This window comes from Mustela putorius, unplaced genomic scaffold (assembly GCF_011764305.1).
Source record: "Mustela putorius furo isolate JIRA1106 unplaced genomic scaffold, ASM1176430v1.1 tig00003962_pilon_pilon_pilon, whole genome shotgun sequence".
NCBI classification, from domain to species: Eukaryota; Metazoa; Chordata; class Mammalia; order Carnivora; family Mustelidae; genus Mustela; species Mustela putorius.
Window position 1 is genome coordinate 24,984,655 of NW_025422106.1, and position 15,342 is coordinate 24,999,996.

General features: G+C 53.1%; 1 protein-coding gene across 9 annotated transcripts in view; it reads left to right on the plus strand.

Moving 5' to 3' along the window:
• RAP1GAP2 (RAP1 GTPase activating protein 2) overlaps window positions 1-15,342 on the plus strand; it is a 206,283-nt gene that overhangs the window by 176,691 nt on the left and 14,250 nt on the right. For all 9 annotated transcript variants that reach the window (XR_006603739.1, XR_006603740.1, XM_045070200.1 and 6 more), the window contains 4 exons: window positions 760-915; window positions 6,248-6,319; window positions 6,838-6,924; window positions 8,457-8,591. Coding sequence is in view for 7 of the 9 variants with exons in the window: in XM_045070200.1 (XP_044926135.1) it covers window positions 760-915; window positions 6,248-6,319; window positions 6,838-6,924; window positions 8,457-8,591 (450 nt within the window). In the remaining 2 variants the exon portion in view is untranslated. The remainder of the gene's footprint in view (window positions 1-759; window positions 916-6,247; window positions 6,320-6,837; window positions 6,925-8,456; window positions 8,592-15,342) is intronic.

Sequence of the window (15,342 nt, forward strand, 5' to 3'; positions counted from 1 at the left end):
TAGGCACCTAGCCAGGACTTGGTGGCCCCAGTATTTGAAGCCACACATGTGAACAGCACGGCATGGTTCCTGACGCACAGTAGCTGCTCGGTGATTGAGTGCGCCTGTGCAAGGACCTGGCCCAGTTTGAATCAGGCATGGATTTCTCTCCCATGACCCCTGCCAAGCCAGGTTGCCCTCTTTCTCTAAGCGTGGTCCTCCCTCCCTCTGGTATAGAATGCTCTGCTCGCTAATCCCTGTGCATCCACATTTCCTTCAAGCACTGCCCACCCACCCCATCTCCTCTTCCAGGAAGCCTTCTCAGGTTAGCGCCAGGCCTCTGATTTTGCCTTCCTGTCTGCCCGCAGAGCGCCAGATGTTTTGTGTGTGGCAACTGACGTAGCACGTGCTGGCTGGTGCCTTTGTTACTGTTTTCAGGTGGCTTCATCTGTGTTTCTGTCCCTTCTAGACCCATTACAGGCTCTGCCAGGGCAAAACCCATTCCTCACCTTTTAACCATTCTCCCCGAGTCCTGTGTCAGGACCCTGGCTCCTCTAGAGCTCAGTAACATGCTTGCTAGCTGATACCTATCTAATCTTCCCCATTTTTTTCTTTTTGGTGGCTTCTGAAGATTGGGGGGAAAAACTCCCCTGGAGAGCTAGGTCTCAGAGTTACAGGGTTTCTGAATAAGGTAGAATAATGAGGACTTTCCTGTCTAGATCTTGTTTGTTTTCAGGTTGTTCCTAGCTGGCTTATAACAATGGACCACTTTTTGTTTAGCTCCAGAGAAAGAGACACATTGGGAATGACATTGTGGCCATCATCTTCCAAGAAGAAAACACACCGTTTGTCCCAGATATGATTGCCTCCAACTTCTTACATGCCTACATTGTCGTGCAGGCTGAGAACCCAGGCACGGAGACCCCGTCCTACAAGGTGAGAATAATGCTCGTTGGAGGAACTGGGGGGCTCAGGCACTTCACCATACCTTCTGGATTTAGTAATGTCGAGGGCCACTAGTTCTCCATGGCTCCTCAGGCCATTCTCCAAAATGATACTCCTAGCATTGGTGTGATTAGTTTTCTAGAAATCCCAGGTTTCTGGGATTTGGGAGCTGGACTCTTGGTGGAAGTCACCTTCTGAGGTCATATCATCCATCTGGCTGCTTCTGGGTTCAATAGCATCTCACTCAAGGGTTGAGAAGCCCCTGGTGCCTCTGTTTGGAATCTGGTGATGCTATTGGCTGGACTACGGCAGAGCCAGAGGAGAGAAAAAAAGAGAAGGTTGGGGATGGAGGGACCATCAGGAATGGGAGAGGAAGAAGGGTGGTAACAAAGAGAAAGAATGTAAAAGAAGAAATGTTTATGGTGAGAATGGTGGGGAGTAGGGGGCCTGGTAGACCCTGGCCATGGGGTGGGTCCTTTTGGTTTAGCTGTTCTGGAAGAAATGATTGATCTTAATTTGAAGACTCCAGGGAGGTGGGGTTGCAAGTGACTGACTGAGCCTCCAGATCAACAAGTGGTCTTCCAGAATGGCTTAGTATCCTCCCTAATGCAGGTAAGCCCAGCAGTCCTCACCCTGCCTGTTCCTGGTGACTGTACCACCAGCCCTGTCCTTCTCTTCTCCATGAGAAGCAGTTCTGACCTCTTGGGCAACAGTTGCTCTCCATCTCAGTGGTGTTGGGGGTGTGGGATCCAAGGGAGATAGATTGAGGCAGGGTCTTTGAAGTGGGTGTCAGTCTTTGAACCCATTGTGGTTATATGCAAAATGTTTATGCAAAGAGTGTTGAGTTTAGGTGCTGCTTTATGTTTTAGGGGGAGAGAGACCAAAGCTCAAATACTCAGAGGACTCCCTGTTCCCCAAAGTGCTAGGAACCACTGTTCTAACAGGGAAATGAGCGCATCGTTGCCAAAGGGAAATTGGGAAACCTGAAAGTGTAATAACTGTGTCATCTCTTGAGCTCACGAGTCCCTAGTGCTTCATGGCCACCTTCACGAAGTATCCACTTTGCTTGGTTTTAGCCCAGGTCATGATCTCAGGGTCATGGGATCAAGCCCTGAGTTGGGCTCTGCACTCAGTGGGAGTCTGCTGGAGATCCTTTCCTTCTACCCCGTCTCTTTCTCTCTCTCAAAGATGTTGGAAAAGAAAAATGATGTCGTGTAATTGTTACATCAGTAGAAACCCACATATTTTAAGTGCATAATACACATCAACTTTAAAACTCAATATGAGATTACAAATAGAACCCCACACTCTCTCCTATGAGGGAAGCTAATTCTTTCACATCCCCCTGTTCACGTTCCTGCTCCTCTGTCACTGAGCAGTTTCAGCCGAAAAGTCAGAAAAGCTGTGGTTTGGGCATTTCCTTGAAGGATCAACTTCCTAGACCAAAATGGGGATTCATGTCAGATGGCTCCCCAGTTTGTTGATGGGAGCAAGTGTATTCAGTTGGTGCCTCCTGTGGGCCTGGCTAGGGATGGGGCATGTGGAAGTGATGTATAGAACTGGCCTCCCGGGAGGGAGAGGGGACCGTTGAGGTGGAGTTCAGCCACTGGGCCACTCAGACAGACAAGTGGCTCTTTCCACAGCCAGTAGAGGCAGAGGGCCACTGAGGAGGGTCTTACAGATCAAGCTGTGTGGTGGGAAGGCTCCCAGCCCCTACCGGGCAGTCATGGGTTCATGTGTGGCTTGTCTGCTGGGCCCCTGCTGGCAGAATGAGGCCTCTTGTGGATGCTTAGTTTTTGTTTTTAGCTCCCACTAGGAAATGGAACTCAGCTAACTGGCTTCTCCACTTTCCCAAGAGCTTAGTGGAGTGGGAAAATATAGTGATCCAAAAAAAGCAGCACCTCACCTCCAGCTTTGAAGCTGGAAGTCTTTACCACATCCTCCCAACCCCAGCCTGTGGTCCAGGGAAAAGCATTGTCCTCAGAGATGGTGGCGATCACTGAGAGGTAGGACCCACAGGAAGAGCCTGACTGTCCCAAGCTGCAGGACCGTGTAGTCCACCTGCAGGGGAAATATCTGGGCCAGAAAGGCAAGACCTGTGAATGGGGGGCCAGGGGTGCAGAGCGCAGTGGGGGAGACCAGCCTTCCTAGGTACTCCCCAAATTCTGTCCAGTCACACTGCCAGCAGCACCCCAGGGGATGAGAAGACTGGGGAGGACCCCGTGAGATTCCTCAAGGGGTCCAGGGTAAAATGGGACGTTTGCTGACCTCTGCAGATTTAGGGGCTATGGCAGAAGAGGCTGAGATAGCCCCAGGGAGCTGTCTATAGGGGAGGAAAGAAGAGGAAAGGGAGGGAAGGACAGGGGTAAGAATGTTCAGGAAGGGCCCCCTACACTGAGAGCCTCAGGAACTGGGGTTCTGGTCCTGGCCCTGCTTCTGACTGCTCTGTGACCTTGGGCAAGTTCCTTCCCTTTCTGGACCTCAGCTTCCATTTGTGTGAAATGAGGAAGTTGGACTAGACAGTCTTTGAGTTCCCTCTAGCCCTGACATACTGCAGGAAGGGAAGTGGGGCCAGGGCAGGGGTGCTGAGGAAGAAGGAGGGGTGAGAGAGAGAGAGGGAGGTTAAGAAGTGTTTTAGGGGAACTCTGTAGTATTTGAGGTGTCCTTTATTAGGTGCAGGTCAGTAGGGAAAGTAAAAAAAAAAAAAAAACACCAAAAGCACCAGGTAGCAGGTTATCCCTCCCCAGGTATTTGCTCCGTACCAGGCACTGTGCTGGATTCTTAGAATCACAGTCTTCTGGAATCTTCCCAAGCCCCTGGTCAGGCAGGGTCTCTCATTAGCCCTATTCCTAGGAATAGGCCAATTCGGGGGAATAGGAGTAGCCTATTCCTAGCCCAATTTCCTAGGAAGGAAATTGAGGCTGAGAGCTTAAGTTGCTTAAGGCCCAAGGCCACAGAGCCCAGAAGTGGTGGAGTCAGAGTCGATGTCCAGGCTTACCTGTTCTGCATCCCTGAGCCGTCGGAGCAGGTGGGGACTTGGCTCCCAAACTCCGGTGTACATAAAAGGTTACATTGCATGATTTTTCAGACATGAATTTTGTCCCTATTCTGCCCTGTTGGAAGCTGAGCCATCACTCAGACTCCCTCTCTTCCTGTCTGAGTTCGCACTGGCCCTGATTCTGAAATCCTACAGAGGTCTCTGGAACCCTATGCAAAGCACACCACCGGGGAGGGGGCCTGTCTGGGTATGCCCTTCCCCTCCCCGCTGATCTGGTGCTTGAGCACCCCGGCACAGATCGTGAAGCCTGCCAGGCCGCACTGCTGTGGCATCTCAGGTTTGCAGTCCTGGGAGGTGCCCCACCTCCCTGGTGTATCCTTGTCCTCATGGCCCAAGCCGCCTCCTGCTTTCCATCCTCTCTCAGCCCTGCTCTGCCCCCTGCTGGGAGACGCCTATGGACTTTAGAAAACGGAAGGTGGGGTTGTGTTCTGGCAGCTTCTGGTTCCACCCAGCAACGCACCTGTCCTCAGGAGAAGGGAACAGCAGGACGTATGGGTTGCTTAGTCATTAAGTTAAGCGTCTGCCTTTGGTTCAGGTCATAATCCCAGTACCCTGGGATTGAGCCCTTCAGTAGGCTCCCTACTAGCAGGAAGCCTGCTTCTTCCTCTCCCATTCCCCCTGGCTTGTGTTCCCTTTCTCACTGACTCTGTCAAATAAATACATAAAATCTTAAACAAAACAAAACAAAACAAAACAAAAAAACAGCAAAGACCCAGGCACTGTGCTGGAAAGGGGTCAGGAGAGGGAACCCTGTGGGGATAGACGACGATGCACGTCTATCACCAGGAAGGGTCCTGTCCCCTGCTTTTCTGTGGTGGGCTTATCTGGCTGGGAGATTGGGCCAATGGATGACTAAAGCTCCTTAGCCAGCCACGACAGACCACTCTAGCACAAGCTGGAGTGGGGGCACTGGGGTGGTAAGAAGGCAGAGGCCTGACCTCTGACCTCTTCCCAGGTACCTTCCTACCACCCCCCTCCAGATTCCTGTGCACAGTGGGTGGTGCTGGGGGACTGTGTTTGGCAGTAGGAAACAGCCTGAAATCCTGTCAGCTGAGCACACACCATTTCTTAATTCCAGGCATGCAGACAGCCTTAGCTTGGGGAGGGAAAGCTGTACTGACCAGCTCTCTCCCACTGTTTCCTTCCAGAGCCTGGCAGGGCCTTCCCTTGGCTGGGCTCCAAGCTGCCTGCTCGCCTGGTCTGGCAGAATCCCTGCATCTGCCCTACTTCATAGGCCAGGGAGGCTGGCAGTGTGCCAGAGCCAGGCTCACGTCAGCGGCTGTCTGGGAAAGGGAGCGGGCAGAGTCTCCAGAGAGGCTTGTGGCCCTGTGGGCTGAGAACAGGTAAAACCAGGGCATCTCCACACAGGGAGAGCTGCTGGCGTGTAGGGTCTGTCCTGAGCCTGGGAGCCCCCCCCACAGAGTACCTGGGTGCTCTCACTCCATGATTTCCCACCTCCCTGGGCTTGCCAGAAGGGTACAGCACGCCTAGAGCCTGGGGCGCCCTGTGCAGAGTGCCTTGATGTCCCCCCGACCCATAGCTGCCAGCCTGGGCCCTGGCGCTCCATTAGTTCAAGCCTCGCCTGGACTGTCTGACCCCGCATGTGGGGTCAGGGCGCCAGAGCACTAGTTTACCCACTGCACCGAGGCTCTGAGGAGCACATAATTGTTGCACATTACTGGCTCCGTCCCAGAGCTTGTGATTCAGGAGGTTTGGGGTGGAGCCCATGCAGTCGGTATTTATTTTTCAACCACTTTCAGTGATTCTGCTGTAGGGCCAGGTTCAGGAGTCAGTATTGTGGGAAACAAACCCCATGGCAGGGTCGGGAAATCTGGATGGCCCCAGTCTCTGGGCCTCTGTTTCCTCATCAGTGAAACAGGGTCAACAGTTCTCACTTCGCCGTCTCCGTGGGATTAATATCCAGTCAGATGAGGTAACCAGAAAAGGTCTCCTGGGCATTTGTACTGCAGTAGAAGCCGGGGCCCAGGCAACTGCTCAGTCCTGGGCAGTCATCTTGCCAGACTCCCTGCCGGCCTCCAGGAAGGCAGACGAGAGCGTGTGGATGGCTTTGTGCAGCTTGGGTCTGCTTGTAGCGGCAGCTGCTTGGCCCTGCTGGTGAGTGCTCACGGGAGCTTGTATTTGAATTTGGGGTAGGGAGGACATGTGCTGTGAGCCGTGGACGTCCCTAGGGCCAGGGCTCGGGAAGCGTTATCATCCTCAGGCTGGATCTCCTCCCTCCTCGCCCACACCAAGACTCTGTTTCAGGTCTCAGTCACAGCCCGGGAAGATGTGCCTGCCTTTGGCCCCCCTCTGCCTAGCCCTCCTGTTTTCCAGAAGGTAAGAACTTCCCCTCTCCGTTCTTCTCTTCTCCAAGGCTCCAGGTTTCAGGATCTGAGTGGCAGTGGCTGGAGTGGGGGCTAAATCTGGGCTAGAGGCCCCTTTGGCAGGCTTGGGGGAATCTCCTCCCTTGGGGGGTCTCTCTCGCCTCTCCTTGTGCTGCCAGTCTGGCCTAGCACAACACCCCTTGTCAGGGTATTTGACTCCAGGGTTGCCTTTATGGGAGAAGAAGGGTTTTCACATGTATGCCACAGTCCAAGCAGCCTCAGCAAGACTGGCCTCCAGTCATGGAAACAGTGTGTGGGGGATTGATTTCTTGGGACCCGGACACCTGGTTTCCACCATTTGGCATCTTAGCAGGTGGTCCTGGTCTGGGCTAAAAGATGACCACATGTCAGAAGGGGATCCTTTAGGGGGTCTTCCTAGAACCCCTGTTCTGCATACCTGTTCCTGTGGCTGAAAGCTCTTTCAGCCACACTTGGGGCCAGTGGAGTTGCAGAGCTTCTTGTCTGTTCCAGGGCCCGGAGTTCAGGGAGTTTCTGCTCACCAAGCTCACCAACGCAGAGAACGCTTGCTGCAAGTCAGACAAGTTTGCGAAGCTGGAGGTGAGAGCGCTGTTTCTGGACGTCTTCCTCCTGCCTTCCTGGCTGCTTGTTAGCCAGCCTCTCCTGGGGGTCTGTTCTTGGGGGTGCTTGAGGCGAGGAGCACTGTCTTTGCCCACCCCTCTAAGCCTTCAGCCAACCTTAGGTCTCCACCTAAACCTTAGGTATAGCCAACCATTCACCAGTCATTTATTGAGCACCTGCTGTGTGCCAGGCTCTGTTCTCTTCCCTGTGATACAGGGGTAAGTGAGGCCTGGTTTCTGCCTTCCAGAGCACTTGGGCTGCTGGGAAGGGGCCATTACTTAAGAGACTGGTTATGGTACTTGTTGGCACCAGGCCATGATGGAGGCCAGCACAGGGGCTGTGACTGCTTCTGCCCCTGAAGAACTGGGATGTGTTCAGAGGGCTTCTTGGAGGAGGTGGCCCTTGAGCTGCTGGATCTGGATCTCTGAAGAGCCTTTTGCCAGGAGGAAAGCTTGGGGAGGGCTATTCCAGGCATGGGAAACAGCAATAGGCAAAGGCCAGGCAGATCAGAGCATGACTTTTAAGGGTGTGAGGGGGGCCTGAGAGGAGGACTCATGTTGGGGTGGAGACTCAGTGGAGGTGTTGTTTGGGTCAGGTCAGGAAGGGCTTTGAACTTGAGAAGTGATGAGGTGCTCATAAAGTACTTAGAGTAATGGTTTGCTTTGTGTGTTAGATTACTCTGGCGGCAATGAGAAGAGCAGCTCGCTAGGGAGGAGGGCAGGAAGGGTGGCAGGTTAAAGCTGTTATAGGATCCCAGGACAGGGGTGTCTGGGTGTCCCAGTCCTTAAGCGTCTGCCTTGGGCACAGGTCATGATCCCAGGGTCCTGGGATCGAGCCCAGCATCAGGCTCCTTCCTCTGCTCCCTGTTTCTCCCTCTCCCTCTGCCCCTTCGTGTGTTCCCTCTCTCACTGTGTCTCTCTCTCTGTCAAATAAATAAATACAATCTTAAAAAAAAGGGAAAAAATAAAAGGAACCCAGGACGGATGAGGGCAGCTTGCTCACACGGGCTGCAGGAGAAAATGGTTTGGGGTCAGGATCCTGTGTCTAGGGTAGGGCGAAGTGGAATGGTTGGGTAGCTCTTGGGTCTTTTGCTGGGGCCCTTCACTGACCTGGGGGCCTTTGGGAGACTAGGTCTGTGAGATTCTGCTGATCTGGAGGTGCCCACAGGGGCTGCTGCTGGCATGTGTGAATGGTGCCCCCTGGAGGTTGAATGCATGGCCCTGGCCTAGCACCTGGATGGAGACCAGCAGTGAAGGCAGTTGGGTACACCAGGCTGTGGAGCTTGAGGCAGAGATCTGAGCTGGGAGTCGGCAGGGTAGAGCTGTGGGGTGGCCCATGGAGAGAGGGTGGGGAGAGATCAGAGGCCAGCCACAGAGCTTTCCTGGTAACTGCAGTGTTTGTGAGCATGGAGCCCCAGATGCTGGTGGCTAGGTGTCGGCAGCCCCCAGGAGAGGACACACCTCTCTCCTCCTCCATGCCCACCCTGTAATCTCCACCCTCATTCCTTTTAGGACCGGACGAGGGCCGCCCTGCTGGACAACCTCCACGATGAGCTTCACAGCCACACTCAGGCTATGCTGGGACTGGGCCCAGAAGAGGACAAGTTTGAGAATGGGGGCCATGGGGGATTCCTGGAGTCTTTCAAGGTATGGGCACAAGAGTGGCTGGCATATTGCATGGTGGGGGTGGGGGAATGCACAAGGGAAAGGGCCCAAGGTCCATGGGGTCCTGTCCCTAGAGCCCTCATGGCAGCATTGCAGTGTTGGCAGAGGGCGGGGCCTCAGGAAGCGCGAGCCGTCAGAGCAGCCAGCGGTGTCTCCAGCGTCCTCTCCATCCTTCCTTGATGTAGATCATGACCTCTGGGCCCAGGGAGTCTGAGAAGCAGGGACAGGGAGAGAGTTAGCAGTGGGAGAGTAGCCGGTACAAACCAGGCACATTACTGCCTTCAGTGTCATCTTCTGTGTCAGGATGAGGAGCCCAGGGCAGGAGGACCTGAGCAAGGACACAGTCTTCGGGGTCTTTAGCAGCCAGTGTGTGGTACTGCCATGAGTTCTTCTAGCTGGCAGGGTGTTGGAGGACCTGGCCAGGGCCAGTGCGATGGAGTTACAGACAAGTAACTCCCTTCGGACTTCGCAAAAGGAAGAACTTCCAGTCATAACATAACAAGCTGCTAAGAGAAGCAGTAAGCTTCCAGTTCCTGGAGGTATTCAAGTAGAGCTCGGCCAGCCCCTGAGCCAGCGTGAGCTACAGGGGGTGTATCGTCCCACGCTTACTGAGTGCTCTGTGGTCCACACAGCCCCAATAGCCAGCACCAACTCTGGCTGTTCTCCTGTGCTCTCAGAGCGGCAGATCTCATCATTCCCACACGCACACGGTGGGAACCAGCTAAGGGAGGTGGCAGGACTGCTCAACACCTTACAGTTACTTAGAGGTAGAGGAACAGCTCCGGTTTTCTGGTTCTTAGGTTAGCATTCTGCTGGACTGCCCACTGCAGAGTGACTGGTAACGTGACACTGTGTGCCTGTGTTAGAATCCCAGCTCGGTGTGATCTGCATCTCTGAGCTATGGCTCTCTCCTCTACAACATGGGAGTGATAGATTGGACCTCTGGAGTGGCCACAGGAGATCCCCGAAATAAGACCTGCTGACTGGGAGAGTGCGCATTGCCTGGGACACTGGATGCTCAGTGAGAGTGTCAGCGGCTGGTGTTGGCTCCGGTGGATGCTGAACACGCACCGTCCCATGTGAGGCCTCACAGTGCCTCCTGTGCCCTGTGAGGAAGGCCATTCTGATGGGGATACTAATTCATTCCTGTTTTAGGAGTCATGCATGTCATTTTATACATGAGGAAATGCAGGCTTAAAGAGACAAAGTAATTTGAATCCGAGTCTGCTGGATTGCAGAACCCATCTTCTCCACTGTCTTGCCCCTGGTTCCCAGGTCCATTAAGATTCCACCCATGCCTGGGCAAGCCTGGGGTCTGTCCCTGGCAGCTCAGCTGGCCTTGCAGAGAGCAGGGCACAGCTCAGTTGGCCCCCCTTTGGGGCAGCTGCTGATATCCCTCCAGGGGCGGGGGTAGGAGGGTGGGAGCTGAGCTGCCTGTCCAGGCTGGTGGGACACTCCTGGGGCATCTGTTTCAGGCCTCATGGACAGCGGCAGCCAGGGCAAAATAGGAGAAAGTGGAGATCAAGAGGAAAGGGGTGTGAGGGAGGGCAAGGGCTGGGGAAGAAAGAAGGTGCCAGGTCAGCTAGCCCAGTGGTGGTGGGGTGGGGAGTGAGGCCCCGTAAATGGGAACACCCGTTTAGGCTCCACCCCTCCAGAAGATCACAATGCTCCCACGTCCCACTGGAATTTATATATGGCTTCAGCTGCCATCATGTGGCATAGTTTGCAGGTTTTAAAGTAGAGTGTGTTGTTTTCAGTTTTGCAAGTTTCTTTCTGTATTTGGAAGTTCACCGTGATTTTTTTCTCAAGTTTCAAAGGTTTTTATAAACTAGAAAAGCCTGCGGGCTCTGGACACTGCCCATGGTGCCCATGGAGAAAATGGCCCAGCAGCTACACGTGAGCTGGGGGTCTTGAAGGAGGGCGGCCTGAAGCCTTTTGTCTGGTCCCCTGCCTCTGGAGGAGAAGCTGTTGATCTGCCCTTGACTCCTGGGGCTCCAACTGAAGGGGTCTCTAGGAGGGGAGAGGCTTCAAGACTTTATCGTTACTCGTCTTTGATCCAATAGTCCAGGGCCTTTTCTTTTTCAGCCCTTACTCCTTCCACTTGCAGATGAAGATAGCTCGCTTGTGCCTTCTGCTTCCACGCCTGTCCCTGAGGTAGCTCTTACCGCGTGAAGGAGGGGCTGTCACCAGCAGTGACACAGAGTAAGCCTTCAGGCCTCTGATCATTAAGATGAGCTTGCCAGAGTTGGGAACATGGGCTCTTTTGCCCTGTCCCTTCCACCATGACCATCTCATCTCCCAGGCTGTGGAGGCCGAAGCTAGGGGCCAGCCAGCACAGCAGCATGGAACCTGGGGATCCTGGGGTTTTCGGATTCCTGGGCTGTGCCTGTGGCCAGGTCTAAGGTCTGAACTAGTTCAGGAAACCACTCATTTTGGTATTTCTTCATTCCTCATGGAGTTCCTTACCCACACCTCCAAAGGATCCCTCTTGGAACAAGTGCACAGAATGATTCCAGAAGAAAAAGTTGTGTTTTCTGTCTCCTTTTGGTGAAAGGTCTCATCTCCTGTGGAAACAACTGGGAATTCCCAGGACTAAAAGCAGTCTCGGCCATCCGTTCCCCTGGCCTCTTGGGATGGTTCTTCCCTCTTCCAGGAAGCAGACTGATCGCTGCCCTAGATAGTGCTGCCCGGCACCTCCCACCATGCAGGCAGGCTAGTCCTCCCTTCTCACTTCGATTCTGCTGGCTGTCATTTAAGCTTTTCTTCCATGAGAATTGGAACAGTTGGTTTATGGATGTCCAGACCTGCTTCTCAAACTGAGTGCTTTGAGATAGTCTCAGGAATCTGCCAGTTCTACCAACACTTAAAATTTTTGCATTTTCACTTAGATGATAATCTAAAAATATACATATTTCCAATTATAGAGACCAAACGTTTGCACTGAAACTCACAATGAAAAGAATTTGTGTGGCATAAGAAGGTATCTTGCAAATGCAGTCGGTGGGACCACTGTTGGGGGGTAGGGGGAGTCTGTGGATGGATTCTTGGTCTTGCAGAAATATTTTCCTTTATAAAAGAGCTCTATGTTATTCACCTTTGAAAAGTATTGATCTCTAGACCATTGTTCTCAAATGCCATTCTCTATCACTGCTAGCTGTTGATGCAGTTTTTATTGGTCTGTAATGAAAAGAAAAAGTAGCGCTCCTGCACGATCTATATGCAAAGCACGTGTGAGCCACATTTTGAGAAACGGGGAGCTAGCCCAGTCCTCCATTAATGTCATCGTGCAGAAGGGGAAATGGAGGACCAGGGAGGAAGAGGCCCAGGGACAGAATGGGGACCATGGCAAACAGGGACCACTGCAGGTGCATTTCTCCCAGAACTCTGGGGGGGTAGTGGCAGTTAAGGTGCCAGTGTGCTCCAACCCCCAGTTGGGTTTGGAGCTGGGGCAGCTGGGGCAGCCTGAGTGGCCCACGGGTCAGAGCTCTGGTCTGTGCAGATGTGAGGGAACATTGCCCTCTCCTGTCAACCTCTATTCTTTATTTGCCCTTCTAGGCGGAACAGAAGACCCCGTTCCAGTCCTCAAGGTCCCTCAGGGTGCCTCCCAATTAGGTGTGATCTCAGGAGGCAAGCAGTTGGCAACTTTCTCCCTAAGCTGCCCTCTCTCTTTTGCTTGCCTGATAAGCATCCTGTCACCACCCCCCGCTTAGTGCTCATGTCTGTGCTCCGTGTCCATTAAATTTGTGGAATTGAAACAACTCCCAAAACCCATCTGGAAGCATAAGGAAGCACAAACCCATAAGAAGCAAGGCCTGTGCTGGGCCCAGAAGAGACTTGTTCCCTGCATAATGCTAACTAGTAGCTCATATCCCTGCCCGACATGCAGTGATAAAGAGAAAGTGACACCATGTCTATTTTCTTGCCCCCTGCCCAAAGGAGAGCCTGTTCAGAGGTAAGCTGTGGGCTGAGCTGAGGGTTGGAAAACCATCCAGACTGAGGAGGGACACCGGAACCAGAGGTGGTCAACTGGGAAGAGAGCAGACTCTTGGGGACAGTGGTGTCCTCAGACAGTTGAGGGACGGTTGGGTGAGATACGAAACAGACTGGCCCAAGACTCCACGCTCTACAACTGGTAAGACTTCAGCTCAGTGCACAGAAGACCTTTCCAAGGTCAGGCTCTCTACCATGGGAAAAGGCAGTTTTGAACGTAAAGAGCAGCCTGGTCTTGGGAAGACGCAAGCGGAGGGGAGTCTGTCCATTCTCTTCTTGGCCCTTTCCCTGACTTTTCTGCCCGGTTTGAGAAGGCTAGTGTTTCCAGCTCAACATCACATTGAAACGTGAAATACTTCAGACCATATCACTGGGTGATTTTGTCCAACTCAGGCTTCATGTCAAGGTTTTGAGTTAGCCGTTGTGTCCCTCAGCTCCATCCCTCAGAGTGGGTGGGGGGAGAGATGGCCCCCCAGCGGGCGGCTTGTACACCAGGCATCTGGCATGCATGATCTCCCAACGTCCTCACGCAGGACCATGACCACATTGTATAGACGAGGAGGCCATGTGCCAGAGAGGTTCATACATGGTGTTGGGAAGACCAGGATGCAGCCCTCTTTCTGTTAGCTTCAAGCAGCAAGCAGATGGCCACCATGCCCATCCCAGGGATTCTCTGCCAGCCCATTGTTTCCTCAGATTCCTTGCTGACTCAGACAGCAGCACCAAGGTCATTTGAGGGGAAAACATCCTTCCTAACATCAGCCCTGGAGACTTTTTTTGGAGAAGAGGCTAGGAGCCCTTGATTTCTAATTCTCCAACCACCAGTTTAATTTGGTATTCAATCTCGACCCCTTTTTGGGATACCAGGGACCCTTTCATCTGGAGCCCAGAGGCCTGGGTTTAGGTCCTAGTTTCAATCATGCAGTGTGACCTTGGGTGATCATTCCTTGGCCTTTAAGGACCTTTTCTGTGAGTACCTGTCCTGTCTGCCTCTAAGAGGTGCAGGGATTCAGTAAGTCCACATCTGTGAAGCTCTGTAGACCAGATCCTAGCACACAACAGCTGGTCTTTCTTGGAAAGAGACCGTGAGGAATGTGTCAGAACACACACGATATCGTTGATGGTGGCGGCACCCACAAGGGCCCCAGCAGAATGTCACGGGGCTGAGGTTTATGGAGAACTGACTCACTTAAGGAACCTTGCTGTTTTTTTTGTTTGTTTGTTTGTTTCGGGTTTTTTTTTTTGGAACCTTGCTGTTTAACCCAGTGTTTATCTTAGTGTGGTGCCACAACCGGTCCTGCTCTCAGTTTTTCAAAGGGTGTGCGACTTAATGTTGACTTAATGTTGTGCTGGAATGAATAGAATGTATGGGCTGCAAACTGTTGCTAGGCGATTCTCTTCTGTGGTTTAGAAAGGGAGAGCCATGATGTCCCTCAAGCGGTGTCTTTGACTCACCCAGGAGGGGCTGGAGGTCACCCATCAGGGGCAGGAGGCTGGGGGGCTCTGTGCCTCATTTGCAAAAGTAGTGAGTCTCCAGGGCGGCCGTGTTTGCAGATGGCCGTTCTTCCTGAATTGGCTCCCCACATCCATACTGTTATCCTTCTGAGGTAGTTTTCTGAAACTGCATTCCTGAGGATCTCAGCCGGCTCCCACAGTAAGGAAAATCCACGAGCCCACTTAACGAGGAGGCTTGGGGTGACTTATGGCTCTGTGGGGTCCTCGGCATCCAGATTCTTTCCCTTCCCCACTCTGCCATCTTGGCTTGTTGCCTTCATCCCATGGGCTTGATCCCCACACCCCAGGGTGGCTACTGCAGTTCTGGTGCAGAATGTCACCTCTCTTTGGCCATCCTCGAGCTCCCAGCCACCATCCCCTCAGGCCCCACTAGCAAGGGGAGAGATTTGGCAACCACCTTAGACTGATTGATTTAGCCCCTTGTTCCACTGAAGAAGAGGTGAAATTGGACAAGACATCAGTTCTGCCACTGAGGAATATGGTGGGGATGGCCATTTTATGTGAGGAACACATACCTCCATTTGTGTATCTTGGCATGTGTCTGCCCTCTGTTCTACCTCCTACTAGCTGGGGGCCCCTGGTCAGGTCCCTTGGCTTCTCCGAGCCTTAGCTGTGAGATGGGTTGGAGGAGATCCACACCATGGACTAGTGGTGAGATTACACTTGAGCTCTTCGCAGAGAGTCTGGCGATCATAAGTCCCCAGTAAACGTGGCTACTCTTCTTTTCCGCGTGCTGCCCATGTGTCTGTCCTTGTGCCGGGACCAGGGGAGTCTCAGGAGAGGAGTCAGAGGTCAGGCCTGACCTCTGTCTTAAGGAGCATCCAGTCAGGGGAACCAGATGTGTTCCTAAAATTAGGGCAGTTCTCTAAAGCCCAGGGCCTGTGGGAGGATTTGCTCTATGTTAACTAGCTGTCCTCACTGTGGTCACCACTCTTGGGTCTGGTACCAGAACAGCAGAGACCTGCAGAGTGGGCTGGAGGTGCAGTCATCACCTCCCAGGCCTGTCCCTGCTGTAGTCTCAAAGCATTCTTGACTATAGCTGTTCTTATCCATGCACGTGGACCAGCAAGTCCTGACCATCTTGGTGTTCCCTCCTGGATGTGTCACTGTTTGCCGACGTGCCCTTTGCTCTTTGGTGGTCCTAAGTGGGCACAGGGCCCTGTGTGGCCTGAGCGTGCCCAAGCGTGCCCAAGCGAAGGGCTGTATCTAAAGAACCCCTGGGAGGACA